Source organism: Heterocephalus glaber, unplaced genomic scaffold (assembly GCF_053883595.1).
Source record: "Heterocephalus glaber isolate CG9 unplaced genomic scaffold, H.glaber_assembly_v1.0 deba00000937, whole genome shotgun sequence".
In the NCBI taxonomy this organism is placed as follows: Eukaryota; Metazoa; Chordata; class Mammalia; order Rodentia; family Bathyergidae; genus Heterocephalus; species Heterocephalus glaber.
Window position 1 is genome coordinate 14032255 of NW_028258173.1, and position 23731 is coordinate 14055985.

The 23731-nt window shown below is 34.0% G+C and overlaps 1 protein-coding gene across 12 annotated transcripts in view; it reads right to left on the reverse strand.

Annotated features, from left to right (window-relative positions):
* Positions 1-23731, reverse strand: part of Cep112 (centrosomal protein 112) — a 655204-nt gene that overhangs the window by 486456 nt on the left and 145017 nt on the right. For all 12 annotated transcript variants that reach the window (XR_015450293.1, XR_015450294.1, XM_087208582.1 and 9 more), the window contains 4 exons: positions 8357-8511; positions 7912-8041; positions 7215-7307; positions 6335-6394 (listed from right to left, as the gene is read on the reverse strand). Coding sequence is in view for 10 of the 12 variants with exons in the window: in XM_087208582.1 (XP_087064708.1) it covers positions 6335-6394; positions 7215-7307; positions 7912-8041; positions 8357-8511 (438 nt within the window). In the remaining 2 variants the exon portion in view is untranslated. The remainder of the gene's footprint in view (positions 1-6334; positions 6395-7214; positions 7308-7911; positions 8042-8356; positions 8512-23731) is intronic.

The following is a 23731-nucleotide window of genomic DNA, read 5'->3' on the forward strand; positions in this document are numbered from 1 at the left end:
GTTATGTTAATTACAAAGTATTTGATTTTTCTTGGTGCTATTGTGAAAGGTATTGTTTCTCTAATTTTTTTCTTGGTGGGTTCATTATTACTGTACAGGAACACTATTGATTTGCGTGCTGACTCTGTATCCAGCTATGCTGAATTTGGTTATTAATTTTAGGAGTGTTTTGGTAGAGTTTTTTGGGTCTTTTATGTAGAGGACTATGTCATCTTAAAATAATGATAATTTGACTTCTTCCTCTCCTCTGCATATCTTTTCTTGCTTGTTCTTGCCTGACTGCTCTGGCTAATGTTTCAAGAACTATATTGAATGGTACTGGTGAATGAGGACAACCCTGTCTTGTTCCTAATTTTAGAAGGGATGCTTTTGGCTTCTCTCCATTTAATATGATGTTGATTTTTGGTTTGTCATAAATGGCTTTTATCAGATTGAGATAAGATCCTTCTATACCTATTTTCTTCAGGTTTTTTTTAGTGAGAATTGATGTTGCATTTTGACAAAGGCTTTTTCTGCATCAATTGAAATAAATCTTGTGGGTTTATTTCTTGCTTCTCTTTATGTACTACATATTTTAAATGATAAATTAAAATACTTCATAAAGAATTTTTCTTATTGGAAAGAGAAAGATCAATCTGCTTTGCAAATCATTGTCACTACATTTATTTTATTTTCACATGGGAGAAAAGAAAACTTGTTCAAAATTTTACCACATTCAAAACTTACCTGGTTATCTTGATTCCTTTGGATCCCATAGTAAGCATGTTAAATTGGAATGTAAACATCACCAAAATAACAGAAATACCATTCCAACCCAAATATAGTCTTTTAAATGCACAGAATAAAATTGAAATTCCAAAGTGAACACTGAGATGACCTAATGTAAAGATTCTGGAAACATGTTTTTACATCAATAAAATCCTTTCTTGAAATAAAATACTGATTAATTTCTTTGGCTTAGATTTTCAGTACTACGGTGATGAAAAGTGGCAGCAGTGGGCATCCTTGTCTTTTTTCTGGACCTTACAGGAAAATCTTTGACCTGTTCTCTGGGGAATATGATGTTAGCTATGGGTTTGTTATCATGAAAGGATGTTTGAGTTTGTCAAATGCTTTTTCTGCATCTATGAGAGTATAATGTGTTTTTTATCCTTCATCCTATTAATGTGATATATTTGTTGTTTTCCCTAGTGAAGCAATTCTTGCACCCTAAGGATAAACCCACTTGATCATGGTACTTGATCCTCTCCCTGATCAGGATACATAAGATCATTTTCTTTGTACTGTAATTCAAATGTTTATCAATCTTTTATTTATTTTTGTCTGATAAGGTCTGAAAATTTTCTTATACCTTCAATTATTCTTTTTTTTTTTTACCTTCAATTATTCTTATGTCAGCTTTTTCTAAGCCCTTCTTCAAAAACATCAATTTGTTACATACTGGATTTTTTATGCTTTAGTGTCTACCATTATTCCCCAAATGTTTTATTCTTTGCCCTTTTCTTTTAAAATCTTAAAAGATAATTATATTTTTCCTTCATATCACTGATTTAGTTTTTACAACATCAGTTCTACCCCACTTAGCTCCCCTGTGGATTTTAAATCTGCTAATGTGCTTTTAGCTTCTTTATAGTCCTGTTAAAACAATCAGCTCCATTTTCACATCATCCTCTTCCTTCCTTATAACTGTTTCTCCTTCATAAACCTCATATCAGCTTGTATTCAACAATGAGTGTTCTCATTCATTTGTTCTATAATATTTTCTGACAGAACCCATTTTGGCTTTTTCTTTTCCTTCCTTACCCTTCAACAGCATTCACCATTCAGATTCAATGCTTGACAAAATATATAGGGTGCATAACCTTGCTTCTACTGCACATTTCTTAGTGTGTTTTTTTTCTCACAGCCACAACTAAAATCCAGTTCTCAGATGGGTTTTAATTAGCCTATATTTTCTCCTGGCCATGGCCTCCCCTCTGGCACACTGAAATGATACACTATATGGGAAACTAATGGGAACTCCTAACAGAAGTTGCTGGCATTCTACATATTGGGACTGCATCTCCAATGTACCCTGTCACCATGATTTCCCTCTATTTCCTGCTCAGTATTTTTCTGAGACTCAAAACTCTGCATTAAAGCATTGAGATTTATCCCTTTAGTGTAAAAATTTTTTTAAATATCCACTTTTGATTCACCACCTGCTGCGCAAGCACATGGACCCAAGTTTGATTCCCAGTACCCCCCCCAAAAAAAAAAAAATATATATATATATATATATATATATATATATATATATATTTCCACTTTTGAGAAAAATCTAAATTTTAATGGTAATTATGAGTGAAAGCCCTGGAATGGGATTCCTTGGACTTGTATCCCTACTTTATCAGTTCCTGAACATTATATATCTTAGCTGCCTGCTCTGAAAAGTAGAGATTATGATAGCAAGCGTATCAAAGAACTGTGATACATTAATAAACTATTCCATGTAAAGCTCACAAAGTAATATTGGGAATATAATAAATGTAAAAAATTAAATACTCTACATAGAAACATTTTCTTAGTAAGTCCAGGTCATTATGAACACCCAGAATCACAATGTCCTACAATACAATAATTCCCTTGACTTTTTGCCCTTTTAAGTTCTTGCCACTTCTTGATGCTGGTCAGAGTGCTAAAACAAGCACTTTGATCTAATTTACTACTTCTAAAACTACTCAAGCCATTTCTAATGGAAGAATGGAACTATCTGGGTGGGAGGATGAGGGACTGCCCTCTGAGTGAAACATGCATATATTGATGCGCACAGTTTTCAACTGGGAAGTTTCTTATAGATAGAAGCTGTTTCTTACTTATTTTTATACCTCTAGTGCCCAGCACACCTGGCCCACACTATAATAGTCTATAAATGCTGTTCTGGGTTTGATTTTTCCTAAACGAATATATTTGTATTGTATGCTTCAGGGTCTTTTTGGATTACGCTTTTAGTTTTGACCTTCTAGTTGCAGGTGATGGATAAACACCAAGTAAGTGAGAAAATCAGTGCATACTGATCTCAATAAAAAAGACTATAGGGCCAGGGATTTAGCTCAGTGGTTTCACCACCTGCTGCACAAGCACAAGGACCTGAGTTCGATCCCCAGTACCAAAAACAAAAAAGACTATAAATATTCTTACTGGGTTAAAATTATTTATTTTACATAAAAGAAAATTAAAGAACAAATAACATGAAAGAGCTGTTGCCCAACTCTTTTGTTTTTATCTGTTTATTTGAGATAGAAGCTTATGCTGCCCAATGACAGTAGGGATAAGGCTTAATATGGTAATATTTCTAATTTTTCCCCAATATATACTGTTAACACCAAAAGTGGGTTTAAAGTGCTAATAGTAAAAATTCAAACCCGATAGTTAGGGCTGCATAATATATTCTCAAACATGGAAATTTGCTACAAATAATTCATTTAGGTAACCATGAGCACATTTATTGAACATTTTCTAAATGTGTTTTACTTTCTTGCATCCTAAGAATTTAAGTAATCAAGAAAAAAGTACCTATATAAACGAGAAAGGGACTGGGCTATACATCAGGAAACAGACATACTATGGCAGATATCGTAGCATAGTAAAGAGCATAGAACTGGTGCTGGCATGAAAACAACCAGCTGAACAACCTTACCATGTCTCTTCACTGCTCTAATCTCCACTTCTCAAAATGAAAAATATGGGACATTGGGTTGCATGATTTCTCTAAATCTTTTTGCTGCACAATTTCCTTTTATAAAATCTCTTAAAGAAAATCATGTCAGTAGTACTTGAAAAATACTATTCCATATAATATATGTAAAACTGTGGAAATTTTAAATTATCTTAAACATGATTAAAAGAACTATGTAAGAATGCTAAACAATGGGATAACTATTTTAGTGGTTTTAAATTCCATCATAATTCATATCTTTCTGTTAGTTACATCAGAATTATCTTAAATAGATAACTCAATTCTGGCACATTTAAGAACATGCATGCTTAGCATCTGTTTCACTAACTTTTTTAAGTAAACAGCACCATCCTTTACTCCTTGGTGCATGTTTGCGAAACAAGCAATAGGTTATTTGTGGGAGGCAGGTGTTTCCTTGCTAGTAAAATCATTTAGTCTAACCATTTCCTGATTTAACAGATTGGGACACTTCATCAAACAATGACATCTAGTTTTACTGCCTATTATTTGTTTGATGTTCAAAGATCTTAAGAGCAAGCAACAGCCACCAGAGATCAATAAAGATCACTACATAATGTGTGTGCTTAAATCAGGGACAGCATCTGATGCTTTTTCTTTTACCTCAAAGACAAGTTGGAATGGCATGCTCCCATTCTGCTACTTTCATACTGGGACAAGGAAATAATGTCATTCAGATGGTATTTCCTCACCCCTGAACAGATATTCAGAACTTAGTTTTATTCCAAAAGTTATTGAACATGCACACCTGTAACACTGCCTCACAAACAAAAGCCTTACACATCCCATGTAGCTATCCAGTTACACAGTCCTGGGCTATGTGAGATTTATGTTAGCTCTTTGAGCAGTCAAAAAGGATATTCCCCAAGGGGGGTACCAAACAACAAATCTTCAAGACTTGAGGTCACATCAATTTAATAAAGAAAGAACAGATGTCAATTTTAAAAAGGATATTATGGAATTAACTGTAAAACAAAAAGTGACAGGCTAAGCAACATTTTCTTCAAAATAAATAATATTAAAAACATATGTAATATGAGCAAATACGACTATTTTTCTTTAAAATCTTGCTATTATTTTTAAACAAGTCTTATTTACAATGAAAACAATTAACATGCTTTACCTATAATATTAAAAAAGTAGTCAACTGATAGCTTATAGCAAGAGAATAGCAGTAGTTATGATGCCCAATAAAGAGGGCTTAGGTCTCTTCCCTGAAGCAAACTACAACAGGAATGGTTGGAAGGTTCTGGATAAAGATGAACTGAGGTCTCATATCCCCTTCCTTATGTATTTATCAGGGAGAGGGACCGACTAGGCAGAAACCCTATTTTACTACCTGGCCGAATATCCAAGAAAACATACTGGTAGGAGATAGATTGTCTCTAGATTTATCTCTGTATCCAACAGTGATCAGGAAGGCTTAAAGAATTTTAGGAGAGAAATATATTCTTCCACAATACCCAGTGCAAGCCTTTCTCCATAACACCAGCTTATCTGTTTATTAGGTACGGAGACACCGCCTCTCAGGAAGAGGCTGACCAGAGTGTAACAGAGCAGGAGGTGGCAGAAAGATACTCTGTAAGGGAAGAGATGCCAGACAGATCTGCCCAAAGAGTGAACAGTGAACCCAGCTGATCCACATATCTTATACAATGGCAAGCAAGGCTTATGATAATACTTGTTCTTCTTCTGGTAAGTAAAATATTTATGAAGCTGCATGGCTCAGCAGTAGAAACTAAAAAACTTCTTTATTTCAATAAAAGCAATAATTCTTCCTATTCAGATATCATTTTGTAAATATAAAATCACTTAAGACCTTGCTGTAGTAAAACTACAGCAAGAATAAACTCCACCATAAATTTAAAGACACATATGCAGATCAATATGTGTCCATGGAGATACTTACTTTTCTAAATGACAGAAACATTTTTCATCCTACACACTGTTCTTGAAGGGTACACTCTATGCCCATTTTATCCTAAACCTCACATAAACCTAATATGATATCTTGCCTAATGTGAGCATTTAATGGATATCTTCTGAGTAACTATATGGATAGGTAAGCTATATTACAAAATGTTTGGGAATTTTGTGATATAAACTATGTTTAACTTTAATTTGTATGTAAACTGTTCATTCCATTCCAAAAAAATCTATAGAACATACCATTCTAAATGATAAGAAACAATTATCAATTTTTAAGTAGTAGCCAATTCTTTCATTGTCTTATTTCCTTCAGTGAAATATTCAAAGTTCTCGTTACACTTAAAATACAACAGAAAACAAAATAAGTCCAATGTTTCATTTTTTTAAACTGGTAAAAAGAAAATATAATTTCAATGTATTTATTATGAGAGGATAAGGTAATACTCTTCACTCTTTAAATAAAACACCCAAATAGTATTTTGATATAATTAACAACTGAATGGACGAAGCTATTTTAAACATGACAAAGCAGAAAAATTTGATTACTGGTTGACTGAAATTAACTTAAAAATAAATTAAGGGTTAAAATCTATGGCTTTATCAATATCAGTCTCCATTAATTGCTCTTGCTATTTTAAATGTTTTATAGCTTCCCACAAAACATATTACCTTTTTCTCATAGGTACATTTTAAGTGATTTTTCTCCATTTGAAAATTATTTTCTTGATCCTGCAAATGATAAATGATTATTTTTAATATATTTTGAATAACTGCTAGAGTCAATAAAATCAGTAATACAGTGAAATGAATGAATCTACTTGATGTCAAAGTTTACGTCAGAGTTTTTAATTAACTCATTAATAAACATAAATCAAGAAAAAGAAAGATGAATTTAGGCCACTGTTCCTGGTAAAAATACAAGGCCTACCTTTAACAGCTGTTTTCTATTAAGACACCTTATTTGCCCAATTTTCTAAGTCACAATAGAAACTTAAACAGCTTTATATTACAATGAATAAAACCTTAGCTGTCTGAAGATGTTACTGTTCTCAAAAGAACCTACATTACAAAGTAAGAGGACCTTTCTGACCCTTAGGATTAGGAGATTAAGAATGACTACTAGGTCAATATGGAAATGATACATTTGGAGTTGTAATAATACTCCTTAGTACTTTTTGACCATAAGAGAAAAGAAAATATCAAGAGAAAGATTGAGGAGACGGTGGAGAGATTATGAACATTGGCTGATAATTTAAAAGGAAGAATTTATTCTAAAATGATATATTTTGATAAGGTTTAAATTTTAAACTAATCTTTAAAGAGATCATTCAAATTAAAATTATTATACTTTATTCTCTACATGTTAGCATCAACATTTGTCATTTAAAATAAGTAAAATAAAATGAAAATTACAGTAAAAGAATCAGAAATGTCTACCTTGAGAACGGTTATTTCTGCGATTTTTTTTAACTGATTCACTTATAAACATAAATGAAGAAAAGGAAAGGTGACTTTAGGCCATTGTTCCAGGTAAAAATACAAGACCTACCTTCAATAGCTGCTTTCTTTGAAGTTCTGATTCCTGTAACTGCTGTTTTAATTGACAGATGTTCTGTTCTAATTCTTCAATCATACCAGACGCCTGGGAGGATTTTAAGAAGAATAAGAAATAGAATATTGATTTTTGTACCCTATAACTTCTGGCTGAAAAAATATACCTCTTTTCCCTTGAAAGTTCAATTAAAATTAAAATTATCTATAAATCTCAATGAAAAATGTATTAAAAGACAATATAAAATTAATCTTCCAAAGTTAAAAAGTCAAATCTGCATAGTATTTAATGTTATGAAAACACAATACTGATATAAAATAATACAAGAAACTTTTAAAATTTCAACTCTGAAACTAAAACAGAACCAAGATTTCAAAATAATAACATATACTGTAACTATAAAATGTGTTATTAAAATAAAATTCTCAGAATTTAGTTTCTTCCTTCAAAAACTTTGGTACTACTGAAAACGATTACCTTGTTGCAGTATTTAGTTTATTAAATATTTAGGATGTGCTATTATATATCTAATATCTTAAATACCAACAAAAATTCTTGGCGTTTCAGTTATTCCAAGAACAAAGCAAAGGGGAGACTAATTTCAAATGCCAAATAATTAGATTTTACATGGCTCTCTATAGCTATAGAGTGAATAAATAATAACTTTGGATATATCTACCAGCATTTACAATACCTTAGAAGTTGAAAGAGCATTTTCTTGTTTCAGAAGGTTTACATCAGCATCATATTTGGTTTGTAATAGTTCCATCTTTTGCTCATAATCATTTATAAGATGATCTTTCTCTTTATGCAATATGTTCCGCCTAAAAGCAATAATATTAAAAACTTATTACATTATTTTAGAACCAATCCCTAAAATAGAATTTTAATCAAATAATTGCAAATATATTATCTTTTAATATATTAAATAAGTATCCACATTTTATTAACTGTTAAATGTTAAACATTATGCCTTCCATGTCTAAAGTGGACTTTAAAAGATAAATGAGCAGTGCTGTTTACAAGAGAACTTCCTAACACTAAATGTACCAGGTATGATTCAATTTTGTAGATAACTTACAGAGTTAATATCACTACATTGTAGCTACATCTTATGGATATCTGATTTCAGGCAATACCTTGCTTTCACTTCTTGTAATTCACTACATGTTATCTGGTAACATCTTTCAAGCTCTGATTTTTCTTGAATTAATTTCTGCCTCTGTAAATTACTGTTCTCTGCTTCTCCAGTAAGCTGGTGGACACGGGCCTCCAGTTCTTTGACCATCTGGTTCTAAAAAATAGGTCTTGGTTAGAAAAGCCTCTAATTAACTTATAACACTTTGGTATCAAGGAGCCTGAGAAAAGTATATTGCCTATTAGAATGAAAACAAATGAATCATAAACAACAGCAGAAAAATTAAATCAACCTCTAAATTAATCAAATCTTTTAAAAAAATGCTTCCTACCATAAAATTAATAACAGTATGGTTAGATACTTTTAGCCATCCATTCATTTAATGAATATTTACTAAGTCTGCCAATAGTCTAGGACCTAGGGACATGGTGATACATTAAGTCAAAGTCCTTGTCTTCAGGAAGGTTACCTTCTCTTCATGTCTCTTTATTAATTCCAATGTGTTAAGTGAGTACTGAAAGCAATGTAATAATATTTTAAAAATGAAATCTATAACCTTCAATTTTAACACAAAGATTATCACAAAACAATATAGTTTATTATTACATAAGTATTTTAGAAATATTTAGAAATATAGAAATATTTTATCATGATTGTAGTGCTAGTATATAAATTTTCATTCATTTCACTTTTAAATGTCTTTTCCATTAAAAAACATTTCTCTATTTTTCTACACTATTCATTTCTAGGACTAATCATTCTTTTATTAATTGATATTTAAGTTATTTTGAGTTTTTCACCTTGGTAGAACTGCAAATTAAAGCCTGGATAAAACTGTTCATAAGCTTTACTTTGCTTAAAATCAGAGGAAGAAAGCATTAACTGAAGGGACAACTGATTTTCATTTTAACAAGTAAACTTCTGACAAGTATGAGTAATTTAGAAAGGTTAGTATGATGTACTTTGTATACTATTTCCAAGATAAACATTTAAAATAAAATTTAAATATTAAATAATATTACAACCTCAACATCATTTCTTCTTTTAAACCTTTTTTCATTAATATACCAATTAGGTATGTGAGTTAAATTTTAATGCAACAACTTTCAAATCTGTAACATGTAAATTATTATATCTACATTAAAACTACTGTATATAAACTTTTAAAAATAGATAAAATTTCTTGGTCCAGTGTCTGATACATATCAAATGTTCATACTCCTTTGTGGTGTATCCTATTCACTTTGCCTCTTTATTGAAAAAGCCTCTTGCTTTAGGAGTTCCTTTCAGAGGTTAGTGTCAATTTTCTACTACATATTCTAAGCATCTTTTGTTTCCTACATATTAACTGGCTATAAGAAACAAAGGAAAGAATACATCTTTTGCTTTCCAATTTTAAATAGTGAACATTACTTCTATCCCTTCTTGAGAAATTACCAAAAAGAGACAAGATGTACAAGAGACACAAATGCAACTTCATTTTAACAGTTCACAGGAGAGGAAATTCTATTCTTAGCTATGAAGGAGTAGCTTACAGCAGGTCATGTTGCCATTAAAACCACTGAAAAACTCAGAAAGATACAAACAAAAGGTTGATAGGAAGGAACTACAGCGCATTCAAGGCAGCCTGAAGGTTAGGAGACTCAAAGACTCAATTTCAGAGGATGAGGACCAGGCAGTCAATGCAGCAGGTGGCTGAGGCAGCAAGGACTTGAGCAGCCAAGGTGCCACGGAAAAGGAATGCAATATGAAGCAAGGGGTTTGGTATTCTGTAAGAAGCAGAGACACAGTACAAGAAATCCAAAGTAGGGGTAAAAATATCCTCCTATTTTAAAAGATTTTTAAAAATCCATTTCTTTTATTATTTGTCCTACTGGAAAATAAATACATGATTATTTGAAATAACCTAATTGCTAAAAATATCAAAGTATAAAAGGGAATAAATTGATAAAAGAAATAAATCTACAGATTTTGCCAAAGAAAAAAGAGTTTTTATCAGCTAGAAAAACCAGGCTGTTCTCTGTCTATAATATGAATAATTGAATGCAGCAAAGATGTGAGAAGATGCTCAGATAAAAGTAGAAACTACTTTTTAAGAGAGAAAAAAAGATGAGAGGGAACTGTATCCAACAATTCAGAGAATAAAACGATAGATACTGAAACAATGTGACCTCAATTGTCTATGTGCCACTGAACAGAGGGGTTAGCAATAAGATGAACCTGAAATTTTAACTCAGGAGTTGTTTGCTTGAGCAAAAAATTGTGAGATCTAAAAGGAAAATTTTGTACCTAAAATAGGCAAACCAATGGAATATACCAGTTCATAAAACTTATTAGCAGAAGTGGTTCCTTTTCAGTTTCCTATTGGATGCTATTTTGGACTGCTGTTAACTCTTCTGAAGATGTATATGTTCTATAAGTATTGACAAAACTGACAAGTAGGTACTTGTGATGACAGTGATACTTTTCCATCTTTACTTATTTCCTCCTGTGGGTAAATCTTTAGGTTCCAACAGAAAAATAGATGTTAATGGGAACGTGGAAGAATTGGAATCCTTATGCACTGTTGGTGAAAATGTAAAATGATGTAACCACTCTGGAAAAACAGTATACAGCTTCCTCAAAATTTTTAAAATAGAATTCCCAAATGATTCCGCAATCTTGCTTTTAGGGTATTTATCCAAAAAAAATTGAAATTAGGGTTTCAAAAAGTATTTGCATTCTTGTGTTCCCGGCATAATTATTCACAATAGATGAGAGGTAGAAATAGTATAAATTTTCATGGATGGAAAAATGACTAAGGAAAATGTAGTACATATATACACTACAATATTATTTTATATAAAAGAAGGAAAATCTTTCATAGGCTACAACTTGGCTGAACCTTGAGGATATGTCACTAAATAGAATAAGCCATATTAAGGACAAATACTATATGATTCCAGTTACATGTAGTGTCTATAGTAGTCAAGTCCACACAAACAAAAAGGAGAATGGTGGTTGCTAGGCACTGGGGGAGCAAACAGGGAGTTGCTATACAACGGAGACAGACTGTCAGCAACAGAGAACGGAAAACTTCCAGAAATTACTGTACAACACTGTGAATGTAGGTAACAATACAGAATTCTTAAGAGAGAACATAACATGTTATGTTTTTTTTACCACACTGAAAAGAAAGATAAAAAACAATGGATATAAAGTACCACATTAAATGTAAATATATATCAGTATCTTCCCCCAATTCCTCCAAGGCTTCATGGACCAAGAATATATTTTGATTTGAAAATAATGATAATAGTCACCACTAAGTACTCACTATAGGTCAGGCATTGTGCTGTTTTACAAACTTCAGGTCATTTATTCTTTCCCAAAAAACTATGAATTAAGTATTATTAACATCATTTTAAATATGAGAAAACTGAGACACAGCAAAATTGATTAACTTGCCCATACTTGTTATTACGGTAAAATGGTAAGGAACACAACAGAATTTGATCCAAGGTCTCCCTCACCTCAAACCCAGTGCATTGAATAATACTGTCACACCTCAGTTCACCAACTCAATTCTTTCTACAACTCTGGTCGCAAACTGAACTGGATGAGAACCAACTCAAATTTTCCCATAAGGTCACTCACTGAACCAAACCATTGAATTTGATTCACTTCTCATCCAACTCGGTTTGCAACCAGAATCATAGAAAGAATCAACTTCATGAACTGAAGTACCACTGGTACAGTCTCTACCACTATGACACTCTGCCTCTAAGATTAATAAAAAATAAACTAGCAGAAATTCACTGCCATTCCATCACTAAGTGCATGCAGATCCCAGGGAGCAGCTGTGAGGCCCAGATAGGCACGGCTGCAGGCAGATCCCAGCCAGGGGTATGACCCCACCCCAGAGGATCCTGCACACCCGCCAAAGACAAAGGCCCAGCCAGAAAAGAGCTGCACAGGCGCACAACCTTCAGCCAGAGGCCCGCCATGTCATCAGCCACAGCCAAAGACCCACCTGGAAAGAAGCTACATAGGTGCACAAGCAACAGCCAGAGGATTGCCCTGATACCATTTCTAAGTGCGTGGAGATCCGAGCCAGAAACCTGTGCAGAGAGCAGGAACTGGGATGCACAGACACAGCCAAAGTCCCTCCCAGACAACAACTACATAAGAGCCAAAGCCAGAGGCACACCTAGATACCACCCCAAGGGTGCACAGTCCCCAGCGAGAAGCCCACCCAACAGGTCAGCTCAGGGATCCAGAAGACCACCACTCTGAAACCAGGAACTGGTGTACTGGTGAGCAGCAGAGTAAAGGCTGTTTGGTCGCTTGCTGAGAATTTAAGACCACTGGGTGAGCAAAAAGTCACTTCAACAAAGACACAAAAGGCTGCATCTGATGAAATGAGAACACATGTAAAAAAGTCTCAAAACCAGACTTCCAGATCACCTAAGGCAAGCCCAAAGGGCAACGAGATGGAACTCTCTGATACTGAACCACCCGGGCTCCCTGAACTAGCAACAAAAGAGGAGCTGGAAAAAATAAAATCAGAAATAATTTCTCAGATAACAGCAGAGATTGTGCCCACAGTACAAGACATGATTAATAAACCAAAAGTGGACACAGATTAAAAAAAACAGAGGAGCTGAGGAACATGATGAAATCCCAACACAGGAAACAAATGGAATCCATAACACATATGCAAACAGATTTCCAGGAAATTAAAAACTCCAGTGAAAGTTTGCAGAGCAGAATGAGCCAATGTGAGGATGGAATTGCAGATATAGAAGATAGGATTGCAATTAGTGACCAGGAGAAGAAAAATTTCATAAAAATAGTAAGGGGCCATGGGAAATCAATCCAGCAGCTGCTAGACGATGCAAAGAATAACATCAAGCTGATCAGAGTCAATGAAGAAACAGGAGAGAGTGCAGATGACATAAAAAACTGTTCACAAAAGTGATAGCAGAAAACTTCCCAAACGGGGAAAGAATTTGACATAGAGATAAGTGAGGAATACAGGACTCCAACTAGCCATGATCAAAAAAAACCTGCACATAGGCATATAATAATTAAGATTCCAGAAATCCAACAGAAGAAAAAACTTTTACAAGCAGTTAGAGAAAAGAAACAAATCACATACAAAGGAAAGCCCATCAGAATCACAGCAGACTTCTCAACACAAACCATCAAGGCAAGAAGAGCATGGAATGATGTATTTCAATCCCTAAAGGAAAAAAAACCTCCAACCCAGATTGATGTACCCTGCAAAACTATCCTTTAGAATTGATTGAGAAATAAGATACTTGCTTGACAAAGACCACCTTAGGAACTTCATGAATACCAAACCAACACTCCAAAAAATTTGAAACAATATCCTAGGAAAAGACAATGAGGATCACAACCTCAGGAAGCCCTGCAGAATGAATCCGTCAGGCACAACATGAAATTAAATGCAAAAGGGGGAGAATCCAAAAAAAAGAAAAAGTCATGTCAAGGAAAAGTAAATAAGTATCAGTTATAACCATCAATGTTAATGGTCTCAATTCACCAATTAAAAGAAATAGACTGGCAGAATGGGTCAAGAAGCAAAATCCAACAATATGCTGCATACAAGAAACATACTTAATTAAAAAAGAACCTCATAGACTGAAAGTTAAAGGGTGGAAAACAATACTCCATGTGACAGAAACCCCCCCAAAAAAAGCAGGAGTAGCTATCCTCTTTGCAGATCTAGTGGATTTCAAACCAACATTGATTAAGAGAGACAAAGAAGGACACTACATCTTTGTAAAGGGAACAATCCAAGAGGAAGAGATGACAATCAATAATATATGCACCAAACACTAGTGCACTCAAGTATATAAAACAAATAGTAATGGACATGAAAAATCATATAAGCACTAATGCAATAATAATGGGGGACCTCAATAACCCACTGTCACAGACAGATCAACTACACAAAAATAAACAACGAAATACTTTAATTCAATCAAACTCTTGAACAAATGAATGTAACAGATATTTACAGAATTTTCCACCCCACAAAATCAGAATATACATTCTTTTCAGCTGCACATGGGCTGTTCTCTAAAATACATGACATACTTGCTCACAGAACATGTTTAAGTGCAAAGGAATTGAAGTTATCCCCTGTATATTATCAGACCATAGTGTAATGAAATTGGAGATCAATAGCAAAAGAAACTGCAAGAATTTCATAAACACATGGAAACTGGACAACACACTTCTGAATAGCAAATGGGTCACAGAGGAAATTAAAGAAGAAATCAGACAGTTCCTACAATTAAATGACAATGCCAATACAACATATCAGAATCTGCAGGACACAACGAAAGCAGTCTTAAGAGGAAAATTCATAGCAGTGAATATTCACATGAGGAAAATAGAGCAAGCTCAATTACACAACCTGATGCTGAACCTCAACCTTCTAGAAAAAGAAGAGGACAAACCCAAAGTTCATACAAGGGAAGAAATTATAAATATCACAGCAGAAATCAATGCAATGAAGACTAAGAGAACAATACAAAAAAATCAATGAAGCCAAGAGTTGGTTCTTTGAAAAAATCAACAAAATTGACAAAGCCTTAGCCAACCTCATCAGAAAAAGAAAATGAAAGACCCAAATCTATGAAATTAGGAATGAAAAGGTTGACCCAGCAGAAATCCAGAGTATCATCAATACCTACTTTGAGAACCTATACGCCAATAAGATGAAAAATACAGAAGAAATGGAAAGATTCCTACATACGTGTGAATTACCACAGTTGAACAAAGATGACCTAAAAATTCTAAATGATCCAATATCAATCAATGAAATTGAAAATGTAATTAAAAACTTAGCAACAAAGAAAAGCCCAGGTCATGATGGCTTCACTGCTGAATTCTACAAGACATTTAGAGAGGAACTACTGCCACTACTGTTTAAACTCTTCAAGGAAATTGAAAGGGAAGCAATACTCCCAAAATTCATTCCTGGAAGCAAGCATCACCTTGATCCCAAAAGCAGAGAAAGACCCAACCGAAAAAGAGAACTATAGGCCAATCTCACTAATGAACATAGATGCAAAAATACTTAACAAGTTACTGGCAGATAGACTGCAGAAGATCATCAAGAAGATCATACACCCTGACCGACTGAGATTCATCCCAGGAATGCAGGGATGCTTGAACACATGCAAATCAATAAATGTAATACACTATATTAATAGAGCCAAGGACAAAAACCAAATGATCATCTCAATAGATGCAGAAAAAGCATTTGACAAAATCCAACATGCATTTATGATAAAAACTCTCCAAAAATTTGGAATAGGCGGTGTCTACCTCAACTGATTAAAGTCATATATGAAAAACTAAAAGCTAATATATACTAAATGGTCAAAACCTGAAGTCCACACTAAAATCAGGAACAAGACAAGGATGTCCACTATCACCACTGCTGTTCAATATAGTTTTGGAAACATTAGCCACAGCAATTAGACAAAAGAAAGAAATAAAAGGAATAAAGATAGGAAATAAAGTTAAATTGTCATTATTTACAGTTGACATGACACTCTACATAGAAGACCCTAAGAACTCCACCAAAAGTCTTCTAGACTTAATAACCAAATTCAGTAAAGTAGCTGGATTCAAGGTCAACACACAAAAATCAATAGCTTTTCTGTACAAAAAAAGTCTCACTGAGAGAGAAATGGGGCAATCCATTCCTTTCACAACAGCATCCAAAAAATTGAAATACCTAGGAATCAACTTAACAAAAGAAATCAAAGACCTCTACTCTGAAAACTATAGCACTCTGAAAAAAGAGAGATAGAAGAGGATATGAGAAAATAGAAAAACATCCCTTGCTCCTGGGTAGAAAGGATCAACATAGTGAAAATGGGCATACTTCCAAAACTACTATACAGATTCAATGCCATGCCAATTGAAATCTCAGGAGCATACTTCACAGACCTTGAACAAACAATCCAAAAATTCATTTTGAACAAGAAGAGACCTAGAAGAGCAAAATCAATACTAGGCAATAAAGCCAAGGTTGGGGGGTATCACAATCACCATACTACAAAGCTACTGTAATAAAAACACCATGGTACTGGCAAAGAAACAGACCTGAGGACCAGTGGAACAGATGAGAAGATGCAGAAACAGGGCCAGGGATTTAGCTCAGTGGTTTCACTGTCTGCTGCGCAAGCGCAAGAACCCAAGTTCGATCCCCGGTAACGACAAAAAAAAAAAGATGCAGAAATAACTCCAGACAAACTCAGCCCCCTCATCTTCCACAAAGGAGCCAAACATCTTCACTGGAAGAAAGATAGCTTTTTAATAAATGGTGCTCGAAAAACTGGGTTTCAACTTGCCAAAGATCAAAACTAGACCTCTATTTATCTCTCACCATGCACTGAATTAAAATCAAATTGAATTAAAGATCTAAATATTAAAACAGAAATGCTGAACTGGCTGGAACAGAGGTTACATAAAACTCTTGAAGCCATTGGTGTAGGAAAAGATTTTATGAACCAAACTTCAGTTGCCCGTGAACTAGCACAAACAATCAACAAGTGGGATCTCTTCTTATTAAAAAGCTTCTGCACAGCAAGAAAAACCACCAACAGTGTGAAGAGACAACCCATAATGTAGGAAAAAATTTTCACCAGCTGTCCCTCAGACAAAGGTCTACTATCTAGAATCTATAAAGAACTTTAAAAAATCAGACCTCCCAAATTTAAAGACCCAGTTCAAAAACAGGCATCTGAAATGAACAGACATTTCTCAAAAAAGTAGAAATGGCAAATAAACATATGAAAAAATGTTCAACATCACTGGTCATTCGAGTGATACAAATGAAAACAACACTGAGATTCCACCTCACCCCAGAAAGAATGGCTGCTATCATGAAATAAACCAATAACAAATGCTGGCAGGGCTGTGGGGAAAGAGGAACACTGCTCCACTGCTAGTGGGAGTGCAGACTGGTGCAATCACTGTGGAAATCAGTATGGAAATAGATACCCCAAAGAACTAGGATTGGAAGTCCCATTTGACCCAGCTATTCCCTTGTGGGGATCTTCCCCAAAGAATTAAAAGAATCATACCACAGTGATATATGTGCACCCACCCGCACAGCAGCATAATTCGAGATAGCTAAAACTTGGAAGCAACCCAAATGCCCATCAACTGGAGACTGGAAAAAGAAAATGTGGGGTTTTTTAAAATAAAATGGAGTGTTATTCAGCCATAAAGAATGAGAAACTAGAGACATTTATAGCTCTAAATGGATGCACATTGAGATGATACTCTTAAGTGAAATAAATAGGACACATATATAAATACCGAATAGTTTCTCTAGTGTGAGAAACTGAAAGTGTAAATAGGACTAAAAAGTATAATAGATAATGTGAAATAGGAAGAAAAGGGGAAAGGGGAAGGGGAAGTGGGAGGGGTAGGGGAAAGGATAGAAGGGAATGGGATTAATATGAGAAAAAGAAAAAATGGAAACAAAGTCTGTAGATAGGGAGGGGTGGAGGGGTTGAAGGGAGGGCACAGAATGGGGAAAAAATAAGAACCAAGATAGATTATGCAAAGTTGCAAATTTCCAATGATGAATCTCATTATATTGTATACCTTAAATGTACCAATAAAATTAATTTTTAAAAAAAGAGACAATGAAGCTAACAATGACAAAAAATGTACACACCAAGGAGGGTGAGCATTTAGGTAGAAGAAAAAGACAGGGAATCAACAACAGGAAATTAATGCAATGATAGGTGTAAGCCAATACCTATCAATAGTAACACTCAATGAAAATGGTCTCAATTCCCAAATCAAAAGACATAGACTGGCAGAATGGATCAAGAAACAAAGTCCAACACTATACCATGTACAAGAAATATATTTTCCTCAAAAAAAACTCATAGACTACCAAAGGATCTCAAACAATATTCCATGCTAGAGGAACCCAAAAAGACAGGTGCAGCCATCTTATAGTCAGACAAGGTAGACATCAAACAAAAACAGATGAAAAACGCCAAAGATTACTGCATATTGGTTAAGGGAACAATCCAACAGGAAGAAATAACAAATTATTAACATATACAGTAAAACCTTGGATTGTGAGTAACTTGTTCTCTGAGTGTTCTGCAAGATGAGCCATCATTTGTCATCAATTTTAACTAGATAAACAATGTCTTGCAATATTAGTATACGACACCAAATGTCACATGATCACAACTGAACCAATGGGGTTCTCCCCCTCCACCTCCCCCCTCATTGTGGGATTGTAGGTGATTATCTTCCAAGACCAAGACGATATGGAGAAAGTTTTGTCTGCAGAGGAGGCAGAAGAGGAGAAAAAGGTAGAGGAATCTCCGACTTCCATTGAGATTTAGGGAGATGTGTAAAATGTGGCAAACAGTGCAAAATTTTGTAGAAAAGCACCACATGAATAGGGTTGTAACAACAGTGACAGTGATAAATAACAACAATTCAATGTCACATTTCCATGAAATCCTCAAAAAGAGGCAAAAGCAAGTGTCACTGGATAGGTTCCTTATTAATACTGCACAAAAAGAAAAAGATTCCATTGAGCCAACAGCAGTGATTCTGTTAGTGACAATGAAATTCATCCTATACAAAACCTCTCTCTTGGCTCCCTCACACCACCCATGAAGTTTTTAAAAGTAAGTGCAAATTAATTTTTCTTTATATTTTTTATTTTGTATTATATTACAGTATTATAATCATTTTTATGTGAATATTTTTGGGTTGTGAGAAATAATGGATATTTCTTATGGGGAAATTCACTGTGATAAACAAGTGCTTTGGATTACAAGCATGTTTCTGAAATGAATTATGCTCACAAACCAAGGTTTTACTGTATGCACATAACAATGGTACATCCAAATTCATAAAACAAGTACTACTAGACATAAAAGATCAAATAGACATAATACAGTTATAGTGGAGGACTTCAAAACTCCACTATCACAAATAGATAAACTAGACATAAACTCCACAAATATCAGAGTTGACCAAAATCTTTGAATAAATGGACTTAATAGATATGCACAGAGTGTCTCATGCAACAACAACAGAACACACATTCTTTTCAGCAGCACATGGAACTTTCTCAAAAATAGAGCATATACTAGCCAATAAATCAGCTTAAGTAAATGTAAAAGAATTGAAATTATATCATGCATATTATCAGACCATAGGCAATGAAGTTAGAAATCAAAAACAAAAGAAAATACAGAAATTATGCAAATGCATAGAAACTAAACAATACACTCTTAACTAAATCATGGGTTATAGAAGAAATCAAAGAAGAAGTAAGAGTTTCTAGAACTAAATGATAATGCTAGTACAACATACCAATGAAAGCAGTCCTAGAAGAGAAGTTCATAGCTGTGAATATCTACATCACAAGAACAGAGACAACCCAAATAAACAACACAGCAGTGTACCTCAAGGTATTAGAAAAACAAGAACAATCCAAACACAAAGCTAGTACAAGGAAGGGAATTAGAAAGAAAAGAGCAAAAATCAATGAAAATGAGAGCAAAATAAAAAAATAGAAATAATAAATCAAAAGCTGGTTATTTGAAAGGATAAACAAAATAGACAAACTCTTAGCCAATCTAACCAAGAAAAAGGACAAAGAAGAACCAAATCAATGCAATCATAAATGAAAAAAGTGAAATCACAATGAAGACTGTCAAAGTAAAAAACATTATTACCAACTACTTTGCAAGCTTATATGCCAATAAATTGGAAAATTCAGAAGGAATACAGAGAGTCATAGATATATATGAATTACCAATTTCAAACCAAAGAATATTTAAGATGCTGAATAATCTCATAACAGGCAATGAAATCAAAACTATAATAAACAACTACCAACTAGGAAAAGCCCAGCTTCAATGGGTTCACTGCTAAATTCTACAGAAACTTCAGGAAAGTTCTAATACCTATAACTCCTCAAACTTTTTAATGAAACTGAAAGGGAAGGAGCATTCACAAAGTCATTCCTAGAAACTATTACTCTGATTCCCAAACCAGACATGGACCCAAACAAAAAAGAAAACTATAGACCAATCTCTAATGAATATGGATGCAAAATTCCTCAACAAGCTACTTGCAAACAGAATGTAGAAAATCATCAAAAAGATCACACATCATACAGCTTCATCCCAGGTATGCAAGGATGGCTCAACATACTCAAATAAATAAATGTAATACATCATATAAATAGAATTGAGGTCTAAATTCATATGATCATCTCAAGTGGTGCAGAAAAGCCTTTGGCAAAATCAAGCATGCTTTCATAATAAAAACACTGAAGAAAATGAGCATACAAACACCTTATCTTAATTTGATGAATCCCATTTATTACAAGCCTACTGCCAATATTATGTTAAATGGGAAAGAACTGAAATCTTTCCCTCTAAAATCAAAAATAAGAATGTTCTGGGACCAGGGATTTAGCTCAGTGGTTTCACCATCTGCTGCGCAAGCACAAGGGCCCGAGTTCAATCCCCAGTACCAAGAAAAAAAAAAAAAAAAGAATGTTCTCTATCACCTCTTCTATTCAACACAGTACTCAAAACATTAGTGAGAACAATTGGATATATAGGAAAAGAAGAAAAATTCATATTATCATTATCTCCAGATGACATGATACTCTACATAGAAGATCCAAGAAACTCCATCAAAAGACTTCTAGAATTAATAACCAAATTCAGTAACATAGCAGGATATAAAACCAATACATGAAAAACAACAGCATTCCTGTATATAAGTAAAGAGCCCACAGAGAAAGAAATTAGGGAAATAGTACCTTTTACAATAGCACTAAGAAAAATGAAATACTAGGGAATTAAACTAAGGAAGTGAAAGAGCTCTACAATGAAAGCTACAGTACTCTAGTACTATAGAAAATGAAGGAAAATTGAAGAAAACATCAGAAAATGAAAAGATCTCCACTGTTTCTGGATATGAAGATTTAACACAATCCTAATGAAAATTCCTACAGCATCCTTCACAGAACTGGAGAAAGCAATACCAAAATTCATATGAAACCAGAGGAGACCCAGAATAGCAAAAGCAATCCTACATAAAAGAGCAAAGTGGGAGGCATCATAATCCCAGACTTTAAGCTTATTACAAAGTTACTGTGATAAAGGGGCCGGGCATTTAGCTCAGTGGTTCCACTACCTGCCTCGCAAGCACAAGGATCCAAGTTGGATCCCCAGTACCAAAAAAAAAAGTTACTGTGATAAAAACAGCATTTCACTGCCAAAAAAAACCAGACAGGAGGATCAATAGAACAAAATAGAGGATGCAGGAACAACTCCAAGTATATTTAGCTATTTGATCTCAACCAAGGGGCCAAAAACACTCATTGGAGGAAAGATAGCCCCTTTAATAAATGATGTTGGGAAAACTGGCTATGCACATGCAGCAGATTGAATCCACACCGTAACTCTCATCATGCACTAAACTAAAATCAAGATGAATCAAATATTTAAATGTTAAACCAAAAACAACCTGCTGGAAGGCAAGATAGGTAACACCCCTGAAATCATAGGCATACTCAAAGACTTTCTGAACAAAACCCCAGTTGCACAACAAATAGTTCCAAGAATCAACAAACAGGTTTATATTAAATTTTAAAAGCTTCTGCACAGCAAAAGAAACAACCAACAGATTGAAAGGGCAACTTACAGGATGGAAAAAAGATTTTGCCAGCAACTTCTCAGACAGAGGATTCATATCTAGAGTATATAAACAACTCAAAAAAAATCAGACACTTAAAATAAAAGACCAAATCAAAAAACTGGCAAGCAAAATGAATAGGCACTTCACAGAAGTACAAATAGCCAATAAACATAAGAAGAAATGTTCAACATTAGAGAAATGCAAATTAGAAGAACATTGAGATTCCGTCTTATCCTAGAAAGAACGGCTATCATCAAGAAATCAAATATTAACAAATGCTGGAAAGGCTGTTGAGGAAGTAAGAATCCTTCAGCGCTATTGGTAGGAATATAAAATAGTACAACCACTATAGAAATCAGTATGAAGATTTTTCAAAAAATTAAAACTAGAAATTCCATTTGATCCAGATATTGCCCTTCTAGGTATTTTCCTGAAAGAGTTAAAGACATCGTATTACAGAAATACATGCATGCCCATGTTTATAGCAGCAAAATTCATACTCACTAAATCTTGGATGCAGCCCATATGTCCATCAGCAGACAAATGGATCAAGAAAATGTGCCATTTGCACACCATAGAGTACTACTCTACCATAAAGGATAAACATGAGTCATTTGTAGGAAAATGGATGCACCTTGAGACCATAATATTAAGTGAAATAAGTAAGACACATAAGCTTAAATTTCTCATTCTTTCTCTTATATGAGAAATTCAGAGTAATAACAGAGAGCCAAATGAAAGATAATAAAAGTTGGGAGACACATCATTCTCAAAGGAGTAGGACAGTAAAGAATAGGGGAGAAAGGGAAGACAAAAGAGAAGAAAACAAGGAAATTCAGATGTGTTATGTGTATATATCAACTCTATACAAGGAATGTAAATGTTATGTACTACAAACCTGCAAACATGTACAAAAAAAGGAGAGGATCAAGGGATAGGTGAAGGGAAGAGTTAAACAAGGGAAAGGGGACGAAAAAATGAATTAAGATGTGTTATATACATGTATCAACTTCCCACAAGGGATGTAAACATTATGTACTATACTCATGTACTAATGAACTAAAATTTTAAAATAAATGAATAGAAATGGATTAAAGCAAAATAATTAAGTTTAAATCTTAGTAATTTAAATTACATTACAGCACAATGCATTTTGTATATTTCGGCTATACTTGCCGAACAGCGTACACAAGAATTAGCTCAAAATGTTTCAAAGACATAAAACTATCACAAGAAAACAGAGGAAAAAAAACTTTCACATTGGATTTAGCAATGATTTATTATATATGACACTAAAGCTCTGGCAGACAAGAAAAAATAAATTAGATTGCATGAAAATTGCAAATATTGTGCATCAAAAGACAAACCACAAAATAGTAAAAAGTATTTGCAAAGCACACATATGTATTTAATAAGGGACTAATATCCAGGATATATATATCTTAACACTCAACAAAATCAACACAACAAGCTGATTCAAAAATGGGCAAATGGGGCCAGGGATTTAGCTCAGTGGTTCTGCCACCTACCCCACAAGTGCAAGGTCCCATGTTCAATCCTCGGTACCAAAAAAAAAAAATGAGCAAAAGAAGGCTGGGGATATGACTCAGTGGTATCACGCTTGCCTAGCATGCATGAG